The sequence below is a fragment of the Podarcis raffonei genome, chromosome 17 (genome assembly GCF_027172205.1).
Source record: "Podarcis raffonei isolate rPodRaf1 chromosome 17, rPodRaf1.pri, whole genome shotgun sequence".
NCBI lineage: Eukaryota > Metazoa > Chordata > Lepidosauria > Squamata > Lacertidae > Podarcis > Podarcis raffonei.
In genome coordinates, this window is record NC_070618.1 from 15151810 (window position 1) to 15177204 (window position 25395).

The 25395-nt window shown below is 42.0% G+C and overlaps 1 protein-coding gene across 9 annotated transcripts in view; it reads left to right on the forward strand.

The window, feature by feature from the left end:
- The window catches only part of LOC128405290 (A-kinase anchor protein 2-like), a 96761-nt gene that overhangs the window by 60545 nt on the left and 10821 nt on the right, over window positions 1-25395 (forward strand). For 6 of the 9 annotated variants that reach the window (XM_053371794.1, XM_053371789.1, XM_053371790.1 and 3 more), the window contains exon 2: window positions 18323-20711. In XM_053371794.1, coding sequence (XP_053227769.1) covers window positions 18431-20711 — 2281 coding nt within the window. In that variant the 5' untranslated portion in view covers window positions 18323-18430. Of the gene's footprint in view, window positions 1-7181; window positions 7624-18322; window positions 20712-25395 lie in introns of those variants that run through there. The other 3 variants (XM_053371788.1, XM_053371793.1, XM_053371785.1) reach the window with 2 other exon arrangements.

Sequence of the window (25395 nt, forward strand, 5' to 3'; positions counted from 1 at the left end):
AAGTCAGCTTCATCTGTTCTTGATCTCTGCTGCTCATTACCTGTTCAATGAACAAATGAGAGGGTTTGGCGGTTCGAATCCCCATGATGGGGTGAGCTCCCATTTCTCGGTCCCTCCTCCTGCTAACCTAGCAGTTCAAAAGCACATCAAAGTGCAAGTAGATAAATAGGTACCACTCCGGCGGGAAGCATTTCCGTGTGCTGCTCTGGTTCGCCAGAAGCGGCTTAGTCATGCTAGCCACATGACCCAGAAGCTGTACGCTGGCTCCCTCGACCAATAAAGCAAGATGAGCGTCGCAACCCCATAGTCGGTCACGACTGGACCTAATGGTCAAGGGTCCCTTTACCTTTACTATGATTAGGCAAGGAGAACATGTCCTATGTAATTCTTTAGATATTACATGTGCAATAAGAAGTAGCTCTTTTTATTTACTTTTAAAGTTGGCTTAGTGTTTTTAATTGACTTTGAAAAGTCTTGGAAAATGCAGTTGGTAACAGAAGTGCAGGACTGCAAAGATTATTTTATTTATTTGTCTTCACAATGGAGAATAAGTTATATTTCTGAATGTACAATAGCAGTGTAAATCAGGTGCAATCTTTTTCACTTTCTGAGAGAAAGTGGGCACTACATGCCACATACCAATTTGTTTCCAGAGAGTTATAGGAGAAAGTTCTTTCCCCCCCAGAGAAGACGAAGGAGGAAATGGGCAGGCAGGGAGGAAGGAACCATGATGGGATGCAAGAATGGGAGAGGCTTTTTGGAAACATCAAGAACCACAAAAAAATGAAGCTAGGACTACTTGCGGTTGCTGAGGCACAGGTTGCCAATCTGTGGTGTAAATAAAAGGATGACTTCTTTCTCTGTAATCCGTTTTTTTTTGGTTGCATTCATTCTTTATGGTGATCTCTGCCGTGTAACTAAGCAATGCATTAGTCAATCTTAACACATTCAAAGTACTTGGAAAAGAATTGCACTGGAAACGTCAATGAGTGCAAAAAGGAACTTGAATGCTATCTATAAGTTTCTGTTCAAAGAAGCTCTCTGGGGAACTCCTGCTGCTGGCTGAAAACATGATGTCACGTGCCATAAATGTTTTCTTATCTTGCAAAACAGTTTACTTTGCTAGATATTTAGTTTCTCTTCAGGCTAGATGAGTGCCAAGACCCATGAGTGGTACTATGTGGAAGACTAAACCTCTAACGAAGTAGGCTTAAGGAAAGGAAAGTAAAATTATGTTGTGAATCAGGGTGTGTTGGAGGGGGGTGCCCCTTACTGGACCGCTCCTTTTTCTGTAAATGGGTTTCCTCAAAGCAAAACAAAATTACATTGGCTTGCCACCAGACACGACAAACCTCCTGCCATACCCATGTCCATTCAGCCATATGGAGGAGTTTTTGAGTCCTTTCCCCCAGGTCCTTGCCTTCCAAAACCAGCTCTAAAATAAATAAACAACGATAGGAGCTTTGGACTTAAGTTCCCGGTCCAAAACCATCACCAAAACTTGTGAAGTGTTTTTAGAACACAAAACGTAGGCTGGTCATGCCATTTTAGCACATGGGAGGGGGGATTGATGAGAAGTTCCAGATATTTGCCTTTTAAAATCACTATAGTCAGATGTCTAAATATAAATTATATTGGGAAGGGTTAACAGTAGAAGTTTAATAGAAGGCAACAATTAGGCTTGTAAATAAAATTACAAAGCCAATTTAACTTAGCTGGCCAAGTTCCTTGCAGAGACAAATTTCTGAGAGGAACCATCTTGGGACTTCTGATCACATGCTTCCCAAGAATGCAAAAGCTTGAGGGTAAAACTTCACATATTTATGGGAATCTGAAGCCCATAGGAGCCAGTCTACTTCCTAAAACTGATTGGTGTTTGACCCGATGGCAAAGTGAGACCCATGTCTGATGGCAGTTGTCTCTTTGGCCAATCCAAAAATTACCATGAGCCTAGTTGCACTTTCCTAGTGACTCTAAACTTACACTAAAGAAGGCCTGGCAGGGTCAGCTCTGTCAAGCCACTGGGTGGGTGGGGATTCAAAGGCACAGGACAGGATATGTTTATTCATTCCTCATAGCTGTATCAGAATATAGGGGCTTCTCACAAGTTTGGTTCTCTGGAATGGTCCAAGTTTCACACCAACATTCTATGCAGCAGTAAATATCCATAAGGTGCTTGCTGATTTCCTAGACATGTAGAACTAAAAGCAACTACATTTCCCCACCCACCCATAAAACCAGAAATATTTCCCCCCCCCCTTGAATGTACTGTTGACCTGGGAAGAAGAAATTCCTGTTAGAGTGAATGTAGCATGCTGCTATCTTATTGCATAATCAGAATATTAGTTTGCACTGATAAAATAAACACATGAGACATATGGGACGGGAAACGTTTGTTTTAGTTGAATGGATCACTTTAATAGCATATTGTTTTACAATGCTTCTTGTGGCTCTTTGTACTTTCGGTTAAGACAAGCAAACAAAAGCTAGAGCTTGCCAAAATATAACTCACATTATAAGAAAATTTCTGCTTGGCAGTTATTTGCCTTTCCTTCTTCTTCATTGTACAAGTGTGTTGGTGAAAGGTGCTCTTCATAGCCTGAGCAAAAAATGTAATAGTCCTGTTTATGCTACAAATGAAATTATATGTTATGATAGAAAGAAGTAGGTTCGAAAGCTGGAACCGAAGATGTGCTTGCATTGTAGATGGTGATGGAAAATCCAATGTGGAAGGTTCTTTTCTTGTATTTCCAGTGCAGATAACTGACTCTAAAGATGTGCCGCTATGTTTTTGTATGTTTAGGATTTTAACATTTCTTGTTGCACTGTATTTGCACCATGTTTTAGTTTCTCAGTTTCATCATTATACGGTATTTATTATTTTGTAAAACGCTTAAGGTACTAGGTAAAGGTAAAGGGACCCCTGACCATTAGGTCCAGTTGTGGCCGACTCTGGGGTTGCGGCGCTCATCTCGTTTTATTGGCCAAGGGAGCCAGCGTACAGCTTCCGGGTCATGTGGCCAGCATGACTAAGCCGCTTCTGGCGAACCAGAGCAGCGCACGGAAACGCCGTTTACCTTCCCGCTGGAGCAGTACCTATTTATCTACTTGCACTTTGATGTGCTTTCGAACTGCTGGATTGGCAGGAGCAGGGACTGAGCAACAGGTGCTCACCCTGTCACAGGGAATCGAACCACCGACCTTCTGATCAGCAAGTCCTAGGCTCTGTGGTTTAAACCACAGCACCACCCGCGTCCCTCCTTTAAGGTACTAATCAATATATAAATGTATATTTTAAAAATAAATATACAAGTGATGCTAATTCAATCTTTCAGTTGGTTTTAGCACCACCACCACTAGTAATAGCTGACTTCATAAAGCCATGATCTGTTGCCAATCCCATTTTAAGGCACATCTTGCCTTCAGAATGAATAAAAGCAGCAAGATATCAGTAGCAGCCAAAAAAAAAAAAGTTTGAGAACCGCTGCATTAACAACTTGGGACTGGTTCACCAATATTGACTGGTATTCAATTCAGCTTAAGTTTTACACAGAAGTAGAGCTCTTGAAATTAAATAACCCGAGTTAGTCATGTTCATTAATTTCAGTGGGTCTACTCTGAATAAAACCCAATTGAATACTACCCAATAATAATATTATTTCCCCCTAAGTAGCAGTACAGAGATTTTCTAGTGGAAATTAACCTGGATGATGCTCTACTATCCTATCCTGTCCTGCCCTGTCTATCCTATAGTTACTGTAGATTTATATAACTGGAGCATTATCCCTGATACCCTAGTTTTCTATGTGCAGGGAGGTTCCCCCCCAGCCCATAGCCAAGTATTCAACCTTGCACCTGAAGTAGGTCATTTCAGGAGAGCCTTTAGCATTCAGTCCTGCTGAGTGTTCAAACTAACACACAACTTTAGAAGGTAGAAGAGAAGGCAAGTGATGAACAGAAGACCAAAAATACTTACTCACGCAGAAACAAGTCCCATTGAATTATGTCCGGGTTATGCCTAAGTAACTGTGCATAGAATCTCAGCCTAAACATTCTATAGCTCAGAATAACAAGCAACACTGATTGATACCTGATTATGAAATGAAACATTTTTAAAAAAATAACACTTGGTTAATCTGTGATATGTCTCCATCTTGCTTTTTCAGTCCTGAGATTAGATTTGATGTCCATGTTAAGAGAAAGACCATATAGGATGCTGCAAAATATGTCTATTTATAGGGAAATCCTATTATTCAGTTAATGGTTCCAGTGGTGTTTTTGCACAATGTATGCCACATTTCATTCTGAAGACGCTAGCTCTCCATACATGTGCTTTTTTACTTGTATGAATGCCATTTCAGATTCAGTGCAAATAGACTGATTTGCAGGAAAGAATATACCAGGACAATCTCTCTTTCTCCCCTCCCCACCCCTCAAAAATAATGTAGCATCTACAGCTATTCTCTAGAGGCTTGTGTTCTCCAGTCTACCCCATAATTGCATTAGCATGTAAATGTCTTGATGGCCTGGTTTCCTGTGCCATTAAACTGACTTCAGGCACCTTAAGATGCTTGCAATCGAGGGCAGTTCCTTTTTGGAAAGCGCCATTGCATTGGATTGTTTTGCCTGCCACCCCAGACCGAGGTGAGGAGTTAAAACATTGTGCATTTCTTATGCCTGAAAATGAGCAACAAATAATGGGCACTGAAAATAAAAGGGAATGTTTTTTGTTCTCTTCTGAACTTGTATTTATAGCCCAGGGATTTCACATAATTGGTTTTGCTAGATATAAATTATTGGAACACACTGCATTGTGTGAACTACACTTTCCTTAGGAACAATGAATGCTTCAGTTTCCCTCGCTATGCTGAATTGTATAGCCTTTATTTTCAAGCAACGGTATATGCACACTGTTTTGCTCATCTAGCCGACACTCACTACAGATTTAAATTGGTTTTGCATTCGTTCCCTCTCCTCTGGGAATCCTGGGAACTGTAGTAAAGTTGGAGGGGCAGAGAGAAGATACGGCACCCAACACGACTTAAACTAGTACAGTGGTACCTCAGGTTACAGACGCTTCAGGTTACAGAAGCTTCAGGTTACAGACTCCGCTAACCCAGAAATAGTACCTCGGGTTAAGAACTTTGCTTCAGGATGAGAACAGAAACCGCGCAGCAGCGGGAGGTCCCATTAGCTAAAGTGTGCTTCAGGTTAAGAACAGTTTCAGGTTAAGAACAGACCTCCAGAACGAATTAAGTTCTTAACCCGAGGTACCACTGTATGTAGATATGCCCTCATACTATGATTTGTATACACCTGTTTTATTGTGTTTTTAATATTCTGTTGGGAGCCACCCAGAGTGGCTGGGGAAACCCAGTCAGATGGATGGGGTATAAATAATAAATTATTATTATTATTATTATATCATACGAAGTTAGATGCCCTGATAACCATAAAATGAGAAGGGTTCAGATGTATAAGTTGGGGCTTTCACCTTTTAAAAACACATAAAAGCTGTGACCTCATCTTTTCTCAGTAACACGGCCCAGTAGGAGAAACCAGCTTTATTTATTTATTTTTGCCAATCTCCACTCTGCACAGTTGCTCTGAATTTTGAACAGCAATTACAATTTTGTAAGTGGATCTCTATCATAATACAAAAGTTGCATGAGGAGTTACATTTAAGTGGCAATCCTAAACATACTTACTAGGAGTAAGCTGTATTTGAACAGGGTTTTACTCATCTCTGAGTAAATATTATTATTATTATTATTATTATTATTATTATTATTAAGATTTATATACCATCCTTCATCAAAATATTTCAGGGCAGTTCACAAGACAAAAAACTAGATAAAAGCACAAATACTGTTGTACCTTGGAAGTCGAATGGAATCCATTCCGGAAGTCAGTTCGACTTCCAAAACGTTCAAAAACCAAAGCACGGCAGAAGTTCCTGCAGCCAATCAGAAGGCTCGCCAGACGTCCGGCTTCCAAAAATAGTTCACAAACTGGAACAGTCTGGGTTTGTGACGTTTGGGAACTATGCTGTTTGACTTCCAAGGAAGTTAAAACAGAAGCAACAATGCCACCCCAAGCACATTTAGAAGGCTGTAGAATATTAATCAGCTCAAGGCCTGGTTCAAGAAGAACATTTTTGCCTGGCACCTAAAAATATATAATGATTGTGCCAGGTGAAACTCCCTGGGGAGAGCATACCACAAAGGGGGAGCCAATACAGAAAAGGCGTGTTCTTGTGTTGCCGCCCTCCAGACCTCTCATGGAGAAGGCACATGAAGAAAGGCCTCAGATGATGAACACAGAGTCCAGGTTGGTTTATATGGTGAGAGGCAGTCCTCTTACATGCCTTGTAAGAAAGCGTCCCTCAGTGTGTTAAAATAATGATATTAACATTTCTTTGCTTCATATACTGCCACCACTTCTGGGTTATTATTATTTTTTGCATTCGGCCTGCATCTTTCCTTTCCTTTTTACATCTTTCAGTACTGTATACTTTTAGGATCCTCGTACAATCTTGTGAATCAGGGCTGCAACAGGATAACTCTGCAGTTGCACCCCCATGTCGCTTTCTAAATTTAACATAACAAAATGATGTGATTTTTGTGGCTGCAGTCCGTTTTATACATGGTAACATCATGCTTTCTGACAAAAAAATAGAGAGACTTGGGCTTTCAATGGCACCACAAATTCTAATTGTGGGGCTAAGCAGGTTGGTTGGTTGCTTGGTTGGTTGATGGATTGATTTCTAGACCGTTTAACACATAGCCTTCCAAACTGTGTGTTACGACAGGTTAGTGTGTTGGCTGCAGTGTGTAGGTGTGTCGTGCTGACACTCCCCGCGCTTCTCCAGGGGCTGGAAGGCAGTTTAACCTCTGGTTTGCTAGCAAAACTTAATTACTGTGTCATGAAGCTCTGGTTTAACATATTAAAAGTATTTCTAAGTTGTGTCAGTGTAGAATGTATTTGTATTCAGTAGTGGACATAGTTGTTTTGTTTTATAACATAATGTTTCATAAAGGTGGCAAAACCAGTGGTAGGTCACTGTGAGCAGATACAATCTCCTGTAACTACAATTCCCATCAGCCTCAGCATGATCAGGGATTATGGGAGTTGTAGTGCAACATCTGGAGGATGCCATGCTGGCTGCTCTTGCTGAACAGTTTGCATCACTTACCATCCTGAAAACTGAAGCTGATACTTTCAAACCTTGAAATATTATGGTTTGGGTTTTATTTCAATTGTGTTTGGTTACAAATGGAGCTGAAACGACAGCCTTTGTGGGAGGTGGAAAGTGATGTCAGTGGCAGAGTGAGCCTTGCTAGAAGTTCCTATTTTGCTATACAGTACTGCAGAGACTCAGCCTGACATTTACTTTCTAACATTTCTTTGTATGAATGGATTGAAGGGGGGGGGGAGCTTGTGCGTGCTCTCTCCCCCTCTCTTTCCCTTTCTATAAACCAGCCCTCAGCCTTCTGACATCACAGTCCCATAAGGAGGCAGAGAAGGAATTTGATTTCAATGAGCTAAAAAAAGGAGTCTTTGTAGGGGGTGGGGGGTGGGAGAGGCACGCGTCTGCTTCAAAGATCCTAGGCATCAAATGAGGTAAGCTCCTGTTTCTTATTCTTTCCTTACTCTAGACAGCACAGGTTGTCCTGTCGTTAAGTGTTTTGTTCCGAAGAGTGCATTTTATCATAAAGGTTGCAGGCAGCGTGGTTGAGGTTTAAAAGAATATGTGGCTCCCGTCTGCTGCAAACTATGCGGTAACGGTTGCAAATGTTATGTTTCCTTTTCCTGCCTTAATAACTTAAGACACTTCTTGCTTGTCCCAACCAAAATTAATCAGTTAGATGAAGTTAGCAGGAGTGGAGGAAATACTCTGCGCCTTTGCAGCATGCAGTTTTCAGAAGTAGCCTGTAATATTTTAGGAGAAATAGGTCTCTAAATGATTGCAGACCCGTTTCTGAGCTACTCGGAACAGCCTCCTTCTCCTGCTGCTGCAGTGCAGTGTAATGTACTTGGGGTTATCAGCGGGATCATGCAGCTTTCTCCTCCTTTTCAAAGGGCTATTTTAAAACACAGCTTATACTTTTCTGCTACATGAGACCTTCTTGAGTACAGCAAATGGACACTGGAGAAACACAATAGGGGTAGCTAGCCTCTTGGGTTTGTACAGCACTTGTGAGGTCTGTTTCTCCTTTGACTTCTCTCTCGCTCTCTCCCTTTCTAATAATGCACCCATTGATATAGAGAGTGTGTTTAATTGTGTCTGAAAAAGCAAGCATAGAATGGTGCCTTTATATCACCATTCTCTAAGCTGCCTCGCACTGCTTCGCTATTTCTTTTCATTCACTTAATTTAGTAGTTAAAACACTATTTAGGATTGTTATCCCAAGTTCTACTTGTTACCACTTAACCTGCTCACCGATGAGTTATCAGTTTGTCTGGAAAAATTATTTATCTCTCCTCTTTCCTCCCCCCCCCCCAGTTGTTTTTAGTTCTCCCCCCTCCTCACTTTCTTTAAATAGCATCTGTCTTGAGTTGTTTCTTGTTGTATAATATTCTGGAAACTAGAGTTACCGTCTACAGTTTTAAAAAGTGTGCATCTGCCTTAACACAATTGCCTTCGGAAGATTAGACCATTTATTTTCATATAACCATTTTGGTGAGATAATATATACTTCAAACAACTTCTCATTCTGCTGGTTTGGTGTGGGGGCATCTTGCTTTCAACTTACACTCATCCCTCCAAATCTTCATACATTACCCTACCAGACTTTTAGGAGGTTCTTGTTCTGAATAGTTACTTTGCAACATGCTTGTTGAGTTTGTGCCTTCCTTTCATCATCCACCTTTTCTGCCTAATGCAACATTGATGAAAATGTGTTAATCAAATAAGTACCTTAACATAAGCCAGATGTGCTGCTTCTGACTTCATTGGTGGCTTTTCATCAGGAAATGGAGAATCGGTGGCTGCCGGGAGGGAGCAGCAGGAGGAGTGGGTTGGAGAAGGGAATGTCTTATTCATTAGGATTCCTTTGGTTCCTTTTGTCCATACAAGGAGGAGGAGGAGAGCAGTTTCTAAATCAGGCTTCCAGTGAAATGAGCTGGCCTGGGGAATGGTTAGGCGAATGGTTAAGAAAACATAGGGAAATTACTGAGCTTATACTGCTAGTTAGTCGTCACATGGTAGGTCATATGTTATAGCCCAGATACACCAATGGCATGTAAAGAATTTGACGGCATCCTGTTATACTTCCTTCTTGAAAGCAGTGTTGTAAGTCATTCTTTATTAACCTTTCCACACCCCAAAAGAAATAGCTGGTTTTGTGTTTCAGATATGAGTTTCTCACTAACAGCCACTACCCCTCAAAAATGACAAAATGCTTTGGAAACCACCGTGAGATCCCAAAGGACTTCGTGACACAGGATGTGGTCTGCTTTTCTCTCTTTTTTTTACCCTTTCAAGAAAGAAATGATAGCATACGCAAGCTCTTTAGAATGCCCAAAGTAGCTGTTTATGCCAATTTGCTGAGTTCAGTGTCCAGCAGATCTACTTGGCTTGTTTTGCCAAGACTCTGGACTCATCTACACTTCCATTTGTCCCATGATTTCTTCAGTTTGTCTTGTGATTTTATAGGCGTGGGTCTGAACATGTGAAGATTCCTGGGCGCCAGGATAGCACCTGAGATCTCCACCATCTGGAGGTGCATGCCTGGGGATCATTGGATCTGGACTGTTTTCACACACTAGCAACACATCCTGTTGAATTCTATCACTTATGTTTTGTCTGCACAATCAGAATGAATTTCTGGAACCAAATTGCTTTTTCTGTGCAGCCTGAGCAGTGAACAACGTTATAATCAATTATTGTAGTTTGTCTGCTCACAGTTGTAAAGAGTATTCTTACATTATGAATGGTCTACGTCACCAATTAAAAAATAGAGGTTGGAATAGGCCAATATATAATGTGGACTGTCCCTGGATCAAGTGACTTTTCTTTTTTAAGTTTTCAAAGCTCTTAACCTAGCTCAAGGTTGTCATCCGAGCTAGCCAGATGTTTAACTGAGAACCAATCACAAGTCAATCCATCATTTTAAAAGTAAGACTTTAGAGCTGTCTTCCCCAAAATGGCAACTAGACATTCTGTTTTGGCGACTGCAGCCTTGGTTTAAGGAGCCATTTGGCCCCTAGCTTACATATCTGAGTTTCTAACCCTGATAGGTTTTCCTTTTGTCTCACCAACTTTCCCTTGGGGAAACCCACTGTATACCTCTGAATCAGAACAAACTGCCATCTGAAGAAAACCTGATTGGCATTTGTTACAATTCAACAGTAAATAGCAGGTTTTCCCAGGGAAAGTGACAGGGCAAACGAAAAACCTCTCGGACCATTTTTCCCATGCTGGGACTCCCAATACCAGAAGTGACTGAAGACAAAGGGGCTTGGGAAGAGATGCTGAATGGAGACAAGTCATGAGAGGGGAAGAGTTTAGCTTCCTTCACCCATGTACCCATTTTGCTTTGAAGGCTGGATGTCCCTCATCCTATTACTTCCTGGCTGGGTCCATTCTGGAAAGCGCAACAGTTTGACCTTAAGGTCCCAAATGTCCAAGCAGCGGATTTTTTCTTCCATCCTGATCACTGGAAGTTCCTTCCAAAAATGTGGCCCTATTGAAACAGTTGGATGCAGTCGCAAGACCCAGGTTACACAGGTTCCTGCATGACAAGAGGTTGCAAGTAATTCAAAGTTGTTGGCTGTTTTGCTTTTTGATCCCTGTACTACCTCTGTTCTGATTTCCATACATGCTCTGCTTCTCAGACACTTAACATTTTGTAGAATAGGAATTCCAAGAAGTGGGGGGTGGGGGGAATGTGCTAATAGTTTTCAAAAGCCACAAATAGTTGCAGTTTTACTACAGTACATTGCATAAATGTCACTGCTACATAGCAGCTGGAATCAAAAGGCAAAACAAGGCATGTGAGTGTGGAATATGCTACACTTACTAAAAATAACTCCTACGGAGTTTTAATTCTGATTACTTCAAGATGGCATCAGTAGAACTTTTGAGCACTGAAGCTATATGCTAATGTGGTGAAACTAGTCTGTTTGCATGATCTGTTCAGAGGGGAAGGTGGATTTCCATTTCAGGAATGGGCTCCCGTAAGGACAAAAAAATAAGTCTGATTAATTTTTTGTTTGTTTTACTATCACTGGCATCACTTTTTAACTGATGGAAAGGAAGTGTGAACTCTCAAAAGGGACTTTCGCCCCCATTGACCTAATTAGTAATTACAAGCATGTTCAAGCATGGGTTTCTGATACATTATTCAAGCCTCATCCTGTGTATTCTCAAAAGTTTATATTATCCCTCCTTCTTATTCCTATGGCAAGAGCACCTTTCTAGATACTCATGGTCCAACTCTAGAGTCTATGTGACAGTGTGAAAGAGAAACCCTAACTGTTGAATGAGTGTCTCCACTCCCATCGTTCTGCTCAGACACTGAGGTCCAGCGCCGAGGGCCTTCTGGCGGTTCCCTCACTGCGAGAAGTGAGGTTACAGAGAACCAGGCAGAGGGCCTTCTCGGTAGTGCCGCCTGCCCTGTGGAATGCCCTCCCATCAGATGTCAAGGAAATAAACAACTACCTGACTTTTAGAAGACATCTGAAAGCAGCCGTTTAGGGAAGTTTTTAATGTTTGATGTTTTATCGTGTTTTTAATATTTGCAAGTAGATAAATAGGTACCTCTCTGGTGGGAAGGTATAGGGCGTTTCCGTGCACTGCTCTGGTTTCGCCAGAAGTGGCTTAGTCATGCTAGCCACATGACCCGAAAAACTGTCTGCAGAAAAACTTCAGCTCCCTCGGCCAGTAAAGCGAGATGAGCGCCGCAACCCCAGAATCGTTCATGACTGGACTTAACTGTCAGAGGTCCTTTGCCTATATATATATATAGCAGAAGCTGCTTTAATGGTGCTATAGCTGAGTTCTGATTTACTATGCAGAAGTAATTCTCATTTATTTTACTGGGTTCTAATAGCTAATATTAGGACCTATTTTTCTCACTTTACCTGGGTATTTATTTTGACCCAATAATATGTCACATTTATATGGGGCATGGTCGAGTCAGACTTAAATCTTTCCCATAGAAATCTATGAGACATCACAATGGCTAAACATGCCCTAAACACTCCCATTGAAATAAATGACATAGAAAACTCTGGTTGCTTCATGTTTGCTTTTTAAAAAACCAGTGTTTTATTTATTCATTCAACCTCTGTATCTGCTGTTTTTAATCTTGTGTTGGTTAGAGGTTTCTGGGCAACTATTTTCATTAGCCTCTTGTACATCTGGATTTGTAAACATATGTTTTAATTAAAAGGATGGTCACAATGGCATGACCTTCAGGAACTGTGTAATGCTATAATTGCATGTCCTGATTTTAGGGTCTAAAATTTAGGTAGTCAGATGTGTATGAGAAAATTATGTAATGGGAATATTATCAGTATGAGGTTTCTTCTCTAATTATTTCACTAACTAGTAGTCAAACTCTTTTACCTTTTTGCTTTGTGTGCTAAACACAGCAAAAGTTGTGAAATGACCGCAAAGCATCATATTTTAGTAAGGCAACAAGAGCAATCAGGGAAATGGAACAAGCTTGCAAAGCAACATCTGTTTTATTTTAATAGTTCATATTGCACCAAGACTTGGGTAGCAGGGCAGATGACCTTTTCTCTGTGAACAGAGTGGCCTTGTCTTCCCATTGTTAGGATGAAACCACGTATTACATGGTTGTTTTTCTTAGAGAAAATATATTTCAGAAAGAGGCAATTTTGAGCGGAATGGTGGTCGGAGGAGGTTCCTTCTCTCCCCCCTCCCTCCCTCTCTCTCACACACACACCATGTATGTAACTTGTAATTCTGTCAATGTAATTATTGAGTGTAGTCACACCGATAGAGAAGAACAGTATTCGGCAGCAGTAGGCGACTTGATACCCTCCAATTGTTCTGGATTATAATTCTCATCCTCCCTGTTCATTGGCCATACTCGCTATGGCTGATGGGTGCTGTAGATGAGAACATCTAGAGGGTGCTTATGGGAAAAAAGACATAACATTCCAGATCACCCCCACGGATAAGAGATTGGGAGTGGGGTGCAAGCTCCCTCTCTCTCCCTCCCTCCTCCCCTTTCTGGTGTAAATTCTCTTTCTGCTTCTTTCATCACCTTCACCATGATTTAGCATTATGTGTGCATGTGCTTATTCTGATCAGAGTTCTTTCTCCTTACTGTACCTAACATCTGCTTCAGCTGCTTCTCCTGTCATAAGGGGTGCATCCACAAGTCCTTTGCCACTGCCTACACATGCTGTGTCTTGTCTATGTCCATGCTAGGTATGAACCACCAGTTGGATTCCGCTTGTCCATAGGTCTCTTGCAGGCAGAGTCCATTGATATGTATATATAAGCAAACCCCGAAGTCCTTCATAAAAATCATTCAGTGTTTTTTTTGCGGGGAGGAAAGGAACCTTGAGAAGCATCTCATCTAGTGTCCTTTAAAAAGTAAAGGTAAAGGGACCCCTGACCATTAGGTCCAGTCGTGGCCGACTCTGGGGTTGCGGTGCTCATCTCGCTTTATTGGCTGAGGAAGCCGGCGTACAGCTTCCGCGTCATGTAGCCAGCATGACTAAGCCGCTTCTGGCAAACCAGAGCAGCACACGGAAACGCCGTTTACCTTCCTGCCAGAGTGGTACCTATTTATCTACTTGCACTTTGACATGCTTTCGAACTGCTAGGTTGGCAGGAGCAGGGACCAAGCAACAGGAGCTCACCCCATCGCGGGGATTCGAACCACTGACCTTTTGATCGGCAAGCGCTAGGCTCTGTGGTTTAACCCACAGCGCCACCCGCATCTCTCTCTAGTGTCCTTAGGTAGTGATATTACTGGCCAAACAGTGGGCAGCAGAGGGAATAGCATTCATCACTTCTTTTGCTCAGAGAAGTAATGTGTTACAGCCCAGTGCACATTCGCCTTTGCTGCAGTGTGTTCAAGCGCTAAGGAAGCATATATTTTTTCCAGCTTGCAGTGTGCCTGTTCTTGATCACAGTTCTAAACTGATGAGAGTTTTAGTTCTATATAAACAATGGTCTGATAGCTTTATTGGCCAGAGGCTAAGGTGATGTTTGATGCGTCACTGGGAGCTCTGCGAACATGTCAAAACTGTGAATGTTTATACGGAAGCAGGTTTGTCTGTAACGCAACATGTCCAGAAAAGGATACAGGGAAATAACCCCTCATGGTCCTTTATAGTCGTAGTATCTGTAGAAGCGTCAGAACTCTCAGATCTTGCAAGACTATATATTCGTTATTATAGAAATCACAGAACACTAGAGTTTGAAAGGACCACAAAGTTAATCTCTTTTCAACCTCTCTTTCACTCAAAGTGGGGCTCAAACCCACAACCATGACATTAAGAGTCTTGTGCTCTACCAGCTGAGCTATATGAGCAGCATTCAAACTGATAAAAATTGCTCTGTTGCAATAAGCGGTGGCAGGGGGAACCTCCCTTAAAAGCTCCCATTTGCACTAAATGCAGCTTTTTTCTTATGTTCATTGCAGAGGGGGGATTTTTGTCAGGAATATGCTTTGGAAGGTTAACGCCCCCCCTCTCCAACACTGTTGTCCTAACAAGAATCTTCCCTCAGCACTACAAATAAAATTAAATCCCAGACATGGTTGCTAAACATGAAATAAAAGTAATGTCCGTTTTAACTGTTAGTTTGCTAACTGTCGCTAGATCATAGCCATATTTGGCATCCAGTATCTAAACTGGGGGGAAACCAAAGAATGTGACAACTGCAAATTGAATATTTTAAATGCAAACAAATTCTGCAATTGCAGGTTTTTTCCTTGATTTGTTTCGGTTCTAATTTCAAGCCGCATTTTTAGTTTTGTTATTTTGTTTGTAATAAAACTTTTCAAAAGAGCAATGTTTAATTTATGTCCTGATTTCTGCAAGTTACTGCACACTTTTAACATATAGGTCTTTCATTCATTGCCTTAAAAAAAAACACCAGCCACCCCTTCCTTTCTATTTAGTAGGGGCATAATAAATCAAGGAGAGAGTGTGTGTTTTTCAGACCTTGTGCCATATTTATTAATAGTTACAGAAGTCGCAGTTCATAATAAAGAAGCTATTGTGAATCAGCAGTGTGGTTCACAGTCCTAACTTGTCATTTTAATTTTGAAACCTTTTAATTCCTTAGCCATGCCAAATTCCCTCAGGATGTAAATAAATCTGTAGTGGGTTCTAAACCTTTACACTAAAAGATTAATTCTTTTTCAGCATGTGCTATTTTTCAGTTATATTTGAGTGCTTATCCTGATAATCTCATATTTCTTCCCCGAACATCAAAATGCAGCATTTTCAATACCAGTCTTTCAGATAAGTAAACAGATGTTATCAGCCCATTAAAAAGTTTCATTAAACCAACCTACCTATACTTAATTTAATCATTTGTAGCCTTAAAGAAGGAGAGAAGTGAATAAATAGAATTTTCCTGCTTGGTCACCTGGAGACTTTGTTTTTCACCACAGGTGACCAGATAGGTGAGTGCTTGCAATGCATTCTATCTAATTGTGCCCTTATGTGAAAGGAAAAAGTCTTTCCATAAACAGAAAAGCTTTTGATTTAATAAATGCCTCTGTTAACTGAAAGGGGAAATGATCTTTGCTGACTTCCTCTGCAGACTTTTACACCACCTTCCACAATCCCATGAAATTGGTTTTCAGGGTCTGGAGGATGATACAAGTGGAAGGTGAATGTGAAAATTACCTCTCTTTTGCACAATGCCCTTCCATTCACAGAATGGAACAATCAGATCCCATCCTTTATCCCGTATTCTGGAATAATTTCCTCATTTGTGAAGTGTAAATTAAGGTTCTAGTTCTGAGGAATCTTCTAAATCAGGGTTTCCCAAACTTGGGTCTCCAGCTGGTTTTGGACTACAACTCCCATCATCCTTGACCACTGATCCACTTGCCCAGAGGAGCTTTGTGCTTACCTTCCTTGAACAGCAGCCCAGCAAACCACGTTTGAAATTTGCATGAGTGCTCAAAAGTGATTGTGATGGAGTTTGAGGTGGGAGGGAGAGAGAAAGATAGAGGCCTGTTGCTTAAAGAAAGTGTTCAAGAATTTGGGTGTGCCTAAAGTAGTACTGTGGATTTTGGCCTATTGTATTTATCCATGCTATAATGCAAAAGTTCAGAAACCCAAGTTGTAATTTCTCAAAGTGACAATACCCGAAAGGCTGCCCCATAGCCCTGTAAGATCTCACATATCATCTGGGGAAATTCTCTTTGTGGCACTGCACTCTACAAAATATTAAAGCACACCCTTCAAGCGTCCCTGTTTTCTAGGGATGTTGCTGGATTTACAGAAGCCGTCCTGGTTTCTGATTAGATCCCGGAATTTCCCACTTTCCCTTATGACATCCCTATTTTCATTGGAGAAATGTTGGCGGGTTTCGGAGTTGTGTGACTCCTGACCCAAGGGGATAGGTTACTATGCAACCTTTAGAATTCATCTGAAGGCAGCCCTGTATAGGGAAGGTTTTTTTAAATGTTTAATGTTTTATTCCGTTTTTATAAAAGAAACCGCCCAGAGTGACTGGGGCAACCCATTCTGATGGATGGGGTCTTCTTCTTCTTCTTCTTGAATGGGGCGTTCCTATTTTTATTGGAGAAATGTTGGAGGGTACTGTAGTTTTCCGTGTATAAGATGAGCGGGTTTTTTTTACCCTAAAAGATTGTTAAAAATGGGGGGAGGGTGTTCTGACTTATACATGGATAGTGCAGAGTTGGGACAGGCAATTGGTTGCAGCCCTGAGAAGGATTTTTTTCGTGGTGATTGGCTGGGTGAATGGTGTATGTGGCCAGGGCTGCTTTGGATTGGCTGTTGCTGTGGCAATTGGGTGGGTTATTGTTGGCTGTGTCAAGGGCTGCTGTGGATTGGCTTCCGTTGCGCCCAGTGGGCGTGCAATTGGCAGCTGCTGCCTACGATCTTGCAGATGGTGGTGTGTTTTGCAGCATTCTCCATTCGTGTCAGTGATTATCTGCACACACACACCCCAAAAATTCAACAACTCTGGGCCATCTCCCCCAACTTTCTTAAATTGTAGTCCCCCAAAACGGGGCATCTTATACATGGGGCCATGTTATACATGGAAAAATATGGTATGTTGTAGGTGGTGATTTGAAAACTGGCATTTCCTGTTGTTGTCCCTGTATTATGGGGTGCGTTTCCCTCTACCATACCTGAAGCATCAGGTGCTTCAGGTCTCGTTTGGAGGCATATTATTTTGCCCAGGCTTTCCCTGATCTATAAGAACAGGTTTTTCTGTTTTTCTGTTTTTCTGTTTTTTATACTGCTGTTTTAACAATTTTGTGCTATATTTCTGTTTTAATCTTTTTTATTGGTTTAATGTTGTATACTGCTTAGAGGTGTGTTGTTGGTTTTTTAAAAAATGAGCAGTTTATAAATGCCTTTAAATGAAATGAATAAGAAAAAAAAGTTGCCTTGCATCTCACTGTCACTTTAAAACAATGAACTGTGTGCATTTCCTCTTCCTCAGCTGCGGAACACATTTTAATTCACTGCTTCTCAAAAATGCTATGAAATATTGAAATGCAAAAGTCAACTGTTGTTGTACAGTTCTTTGTTTTTAAGTTGGTCAGCACCCTCATATCGGCGCTCAGTGACAAAACAAGCTGTTGCACCTAGCAATTAGTAAGTAGCAACAATAGCGAGCGCAGGTGGGAGATAATGAAGGTGGATATTTTACTGGATTTCAAGTGTGGCTTTATAATTATTATAACGTTTTGCATGTACAGTGGTATCTCTGGTTACGAATGTTTCAGGTTACGAACTCCCCTAACCCAGAAGTAGATGCTCCTGGTTGCGAACTTTGCCCCAGGATGCAAACGGAAATCACGCACCAGAGGTATGCGCGCAGCAGAAGGCCCCATTAGCGAAAGCGTGCCTCAGGTTAAGAACGGTTTCAGCTTAAGAACGGACCTCCAGAACGAATTAAGTTTGTAACCAGAGGTACCACTGTATCATGTGAAAAGCATAATATTCTCTTTCTTTTCTAGAAGAATTTGTTTCCCATTCTCATATAATGATTTACAGGGGGGGGGGGTTGCTGGGGGGTGATGGTTGCTTTAGGCATTTTTTTGCATTACAAGGAATCTTATTTTTCCACAGAACTTCATTGTTGATTCCCCCTCCCTTTCTATTTCCTCTTTAGAAATCATCTAGACTCTCTGAGGATGACATCAAGTTGAGAAAAGAGACAGACCGATATCGTGCCAATTTCCTGGACCCTGCTGGTGTGCATGCGGCAAAGGGAGAGAGGATGGAAATAGAAGCCCTGGCCTCCGAACGTAGAAGCATCACAGTGGGGACTTCAGCGCGCGCAGCGGACAACCAAACTCACTTCACTTCCCCTGCTGCAAGCCACAATGGACTTAAAGACAGGCACGAATCGTTGGACAGTGAGGTTGCTAAAGAGATCAGGTACCTTGATGAAGTGCTAGAAGCAAACTGTTGCGATTCGGCTTCTGATAACCCCTTTAATGGGATGACTTCCTCCTCCCCTGAGCCAAGCCCATCCATTGTTGTGGATGGCTCTGGTCCATCTGTTCACCTTGCTAATGATTCCAGAGCACCCAACGAAAGCAGCACCATTGTAGTTCGTGGGCAAGCGGCTCCAGTTGTGGAGCACAGTGGAATAAACGTTGCGCCTGGGAAGCTTAAGCCAAATGGCCACTCCATGGGCACCCTGCAAGAGGAACACTGTGACAGCCTGAAAGTGCCAGTGAGTCCATGCTCTTCCACAAGCTCGAGGTCTTCCAAGGATGGAGAAGCGACATTGGCCACCATTAAGAAAGAGGCTAAGTTTGAGCTTAGAGCGTTTCATGAAGACAAGAAGCCATCAAAGCTCTTTGAGGAGGAGGATCCAAGGGAGAATTACAGAGTGCGTAAAGTGAGGCCCTCCGAGGAAATGATGGAGCTGGAGAAAGAGCGGCGGGAGCTCATTCGAAGCCAGGCTGTCAAGAAGAACCCAGGTATAGCAGCAAAGTGGTGGAACCCACCCCAGGAGAAGACGCTGGAGGAGCAGCTAGATGAGGAACACTTGGAGTCTCACAAAAAATACAAGGAACGCAAAGAGAAGCAGCAGCAGCAACCACCAATGCCCGTGAAACATGTCTCACATTTGTCTGCAGCACCTGATCCAGCTAGCAGTAAAAAGGTTGATGTTGTCACAGAGCAAATAGATTTTTCAGCTGCACGGAAGCAGTTCCAGTTAATGGAAAATTCAGGCCCGCCAAATAACACAACAGCAGCACCCAAGAGATCAGGGACCCCCAAAATGTTCACCATACAACCCTTCTACAAACCAATAGGTCCATCTCAAATGGACCGGCGAACAGCCTCAGTTACAAAGCCTGTCTCTCCGTGTGGGCAGACTTTGCTAGTTGGTAACAACGATATTACTGTTGTAAAAGCTGAGAAGGTGTCTTGCATCTTAGATGACAATAGCGTTCAGAACATCTCTGGTGACTCAGTGAGAGTCTCTCCATACAGTGATGCCACGAAACATGGCCATTCTACAAAGGGATGGTCAGATGATGGCGAGTTCATGAGTGCAAAGGCAGTCTTTACAGTGGTGAGAGATGATGAGCAGGGCACCTTAGATCAGTTCTCGAGGTCAGTCAATGTGTCTTCCCCTCCAGAGGAACTGGACTCTGGGCTGGATGAATTGTCAGTGAGATCTCAGGATACAACCGTTTTGGAAACACTTTCCAATGACTTCAGCATGGACAATATAAGTGACAGTGGTGCCTCCAATGAGACAATGAATGCCCTTCAAGAAAATTCGCTCACCGATTTCTCCTTGCCCCAGACCCCTCAGGCTAACACTCCTTCCGACTGTCGAGGAGACGGTATTTTCAAGTCACTTAGCGACCACGGCTTTTATTCTCCATCTTCACCGTTGCTTGACTCCATGCTCATTGATGAGCAGTTGGAATACCAGGCTGGCCTACTGGTCCAAAACGCCATTCAGCAAGCCATAGCTGAGCAGGCTGACAAAGCAAGTTTTAAGCAATCCGCTGCAGAGCAAAAGAACCTCCAAGTCAAGGAACAGGAGGAGGAGGTGGTCAAGGCACCATGCTCTGAGAAACGGCACAATCCAACATTTCAGCCACCTCAGGTGTCCTCTCCTGTGCAAGAAAAGCGAGATTCAGCACCAAAGACTTCTGCAGCTCAAGACTCTGTACTCAGGGAAAGGCAAGTTCCACAGCCATCTCCTGTTGCTCACACCACCAGACCAGTCACTGTGGAGGAAACCAAGCCAGAAGTCAGCTATTTCAGCAAGTATTCAGAAGCCGCTGAGCTAAGGAGCACGGCTTCCATTCTGGCTATGCAAGAAGCGGAGGTGACAGTAGGGCCTTTCAAACTAAGGTCAAAAAAGCAGAGGACTTTGTCTATGATAGAAGAAGAAATCCGAGCAGCCCAAGAAAGAGAGGAAGAACTGAAAAGACAAAGGCAGGGTATGCAGCTGGCACGCAGCCCTGTTGCAAAGAGTGCGCCTCCTCTACCCACCAGAACTGTGTCTTACAGAACTGCACCAGGTAAGAGCCTAACTTTTTCCTTAATCAGCAAAATAGATGCAGACCAGTGACAGCCAGCGTGGTACCCTTGATGTGCTTGTTACTGGATTCCAGTTCCCGTCAGCTCCAGCCAGAATGGCCATGTATGATGGGGGTTGTAGTCCTCCAACATCTGGGTTGGGGCAGCAGATTGGCTATCGCTGGTGGAGACTAGGTTGCTCTCAGACTACAGCCTTTCTGTTTGGTTGCAAACTTTCACCCTGACGAAGAACTCCTCTAGCAGAGCAAGCTTTGCTGGATCAGACCAAGGGTCCCACCTATTCCTGCATCCTGTTAGCAAAAATGGCATCCAGGTGCCTCTAGGGTGCACATGACAGAACATGACGTTATTTCCCCCTCCATATTTGTTTGTCTCCATTATCTGGCCCTGATCCTGCCATTCTGTTGAGTGATCATGGCTGGTTGCCATTGATAGATCACTGCATTTGCTTTTGTTTTTTGAAGTCACCCACTGCATCTTATGGCAGGGGGTAGGCTAATCTGCAGTGGGGTGGGGGGATCTCTCTGAGTTCCCTAGGAATAGGAATTCCAGAGAGTCTGTTGCGTACTGCTGAATATCTTGCCTGTATGAATGATGGAACTGCAAGAAGAGCCTCAACTGAATATATTATGGCATGGGAAGGTGCATATGGGAAAGGCACTTTATATCATTGCCATCTGCTTTTGAAATGTAAATAAGTGGTGGTCCACCATCCCAATAATTTTGGGTACTTTTGTTTCCTTTGATTCCAGTAGGGGATGGAAAGCATGGGCGTAACTTTCCTATTGATATCAGTAGATCTAATAACTATCTGTGCTACTTCCTAGAAAAGATAAATGATGTAGATGTAGAACAATAGTGTACACTGTAGATCAAATGATAGAGGGGAGGGAAATAGGCTACAAAGGAGTGGGTGCGTCTTCAAAGTTATTTTTTCCATGTGGCATTCACTCCTGACCTTAATGTCATCTGTTGTAAGATGTCAACTTTAAGGAACCTCCAGAAATTGGAACTGCGAGCTTCTGCTTTGAGAACAAACCTGATTAAAAGTGGGCAAGCTGGCTGGCTGCATTTCAGTGTCAGCAACTTTGGGAAGACTGCTAGATCCATCTTCAATAGCATTTCCAAACATGTGCTTGAATCCGTGCCGGTACAACATATAAGCTAAACAAGCTATAGTTTAGGGCCCCACTCTCTTGGGGGCCCCCAAAAAATTTAAAGGGAACAAAAACTGGATGTACATTTCCAAAATATAAGTTAAGTTCAACAATTACTTCAATAAAATACATATTTCATTATGTGCAAATGGCTTTAGATACCTATTAGGTCCATAAATTACCATATAGCATATATTCAACACAAAAAAACCAGTGACAATTTATTGTTGACAAAAGGCAGCTGGAAATATAAAGGGCCCCATTACCTTCAGTAGCTTAGGGCCTCATCAGACCTAAATCCGGCCCTGGCTTGCATTATTCCTTTAAGCTAATAAATATTCTCACTCTATTTCACAACTTTGCAAAAAACAAAGAAGGTGAATAAATCATCTTTTTTTTTTACCCTGGCAAATGGCTAACTATAAAGCCTCATACATCTCTTTGCTAGTTGGGAATGGAATTTGCTGCTCAGTCATATTTTCAGGTTTCAAGAAAGTGGTGAACTGCACAGATTATGTAAGTCAGGGAAGGGTTGTTTTGTTTTGTTTTGCAATTTGCAGGAAACCTAGATGCTAGTAAAATGCTGGTGAAATGTGAGATACGGTTGAAAGGGAAGTAAACCTGGATTCATCTTTATTTAGAGAACAGTGAAGGTTCTGGGGAAATATACAGGTTGGTTAGAAAGACAAACCCAAATAGGATGAATGCAAGAGTGAAGTGAACAGAAAAGTAATGTATATATTGGTGGTTATACCTCTGTATGTAGTGCTTTTATCCTCCCTCTGTAGCATTCCTTAGAAGTTCTGTGTGACACAGGGAAAAAACGCTATAAATAAGTCAAAAATTAGATTGTTATAATCAAAGAAAAAATCCCTATGGGAAATCGCGTATAAAATTTCCTGCTCTCTGTCACCATCTGGTGTTGCATGTTCATAGTGCATTCAAATTGTTGGGGTTTTTTTTACTATTATAGCTGAGTCCGTAGTCGTTCACAGGCCTGATTTAAATGTCATGCTGGCCATGTTTTAAAAAAACTTGCTGGAAGCAGAGAGGTAACCCAACACTGAGAAACTGGATACTAATAATTTTGGATGTAGCATATATTCTAAAATTTACTGATATTGTTAAACACCAAGAAGAGACACAAAGTAATAGAAGTTTTGATGTAAAATTGCCTTTGTTATGCACTGGGACAAGCTTATTAGAAATCTTGTGAATCACTAGAAATTATTGTTCTTTTTGTGTGTGTCTATTATTGCTTTCGGGATGGGATTTATAATTATTTTAGAATAGTTAATGTCTAGAAGATGTTATCAAGTGCATTGCACTGTAATAATAACCAAGCGCCTTTTGGCATCTAAAGGCTGGCAAATGTATTGAAAGATGTTTTCATGGACTCTCGTGACACTTCTTCAGGTGCAGCTTGAACTACTACAACTTCCAGCTCAAACACGTTGACTATTTTAGTATAATTTTCTACAGAAAACCAGATAAGCCCTTATTTCATTTTCAGTTCTTTGCTGCTTTTAGTGCCTTGCTCTTATTGGACTACATTTTACGGTGTCTATAGAGTTCGCACCCTCCAGCTAACCGCATAACACGCCTTTGCTACTTTCTCTGATCTTGGTATTATTTTCTTCACAGATATAACTGAGCTTAGGAAGAATTTGCTACCCTGTATTCTTTTGTTACACTCAGGGCATTGTGCAGCTTTCAGTGAGAGACGAAACCATCCATGTGTACCAGATGTCTCATCTGTGAACACCAGGAAATTCCTAACAGGAAATGACTGATGCCTCATGGCAGCTGTAGCTTTCCCCAAGCCTCCATTTATGACCCCTATTAGTGTTCATGAATAAACAGTTGCTTCACAAAGACAGAAAGCAGGTTGCCGTTTTCGCTTCGGCTTCAGTTCACCCCCCATGTGTACATACATCTAAGGCTGCAAATCCTATATACCCATTTTACCTGGGATAAAGCCCCACTGAACTCAAGCATGCATACTTCCCAGTAGACACCTGTTGTACTATAAATTAATTAATTGACTGGGGAGAGTCCTGAGGCCCCTGGGACTGCCATTCTCCATCCCAATAGATCAGAGATCAAAGGATGCGAGTGGAAGGTAAATTCCCAGAAGGGTCTTGAAGGGACAGGGATAAGATTCTCATTATTTTGCCAGGTAACTTAGGTGTGCATTGAACAAACCAGCTCATTCAGCCATAGCTCAACATTATTTTTCTGCTGCTGAATTTCCATTCTTGCTAGGTTATTTTGGTATGTAAAATGATGGGAACGAGTTCACGTCTCCCTTGTATGCATCTTTCTTTGCCGCGGAGGTGAGCACGAGGTATATTTCAGGCTGTTAGTAAACCATGCACAGCCCTCTGTTTGCTGGGATTCTTGCAGAGAATACTGGTCTAAGCAGACCTTGGTCTGATCCACTGCAGTGTTTCTTAATACCTTCAGCAAGAGTTGCATACTGTGGACCACTTAAATGCAGATTTGTTTCTGCCTAGACTGTCAAGACATTCTAATTACGTATTCTTGCTTTTTAAGGATAATGCCTATCAGTGGATCATGATGATACTATGCAAAAGTACAGCACAGATGGGGAAACTGGCCCTTCCAGAGGTTGTAGGAGTTTAGAAATCCTAGACAGTATGGTTGATGGTCAAAGCTTATGGGAGCTGTACCCCAGAAACATCTGGAGGGCCACAGGTTCCCCTTACTATTCAACACCAAAGCTAGACTTCTTCTGTTCTCCAAGAATCCCAGCAATTAGCAAGAACTAGGTGGTCCTCCAGTGGTTGATCTCTGCATATTTTTGCCAATGTGATACACACCTTTATTGCTATTTTTATCCTAGTCCCAATGGAGACAATCCATTTCAGGTTGAACACTTCAAAGTTTGGTTAATTTCAGTTGGAAGGGGAAACAAAGCATGAACTTAGCCCATTGAAATCTGTGGCACTTAAACATTCTTAACCTTGGCTAGATTCTGCAAAAACACAGATATAATACTGGCAGAGTATAACAGACAATTTTAATGGCCCAAGATCTCTGTAAAATCAGATTTTCTTTTGTGTCAATCAAATTTAATTTAATTCCCAGGCAAATCTTCTAAAGATATTGTGCAAGTTTCCTCCCAGGATGAGTACCAATACTTGCTTTGTTTATAATCCATTGATTGATTTGGTGGGGGTGGGGGCAGGGAGGAGATGACATTTGCAGTTCTTCTGGTAGCAAAATTTCAAAATCCTGTAGCAGGGGTGGGGAATCTTTGTCCCTCCAGATGTTGCAAAACTACAACTCCCACCATCCCTGGCTATTGGTCATGCTTGCCAGGGGTGATGGGAGTTCATCAACATCTGTAGGCTCTCTGTATCTGATCTACAAACTAAAACATAAGCACGCTGGGTCTCCTATGTAATTCAAGGCTGCATTTCGTTAAAACCATGGTGTTTGCTAGTTCCATCCAGATTATCTGAAACCTTATATCAATGTAGCT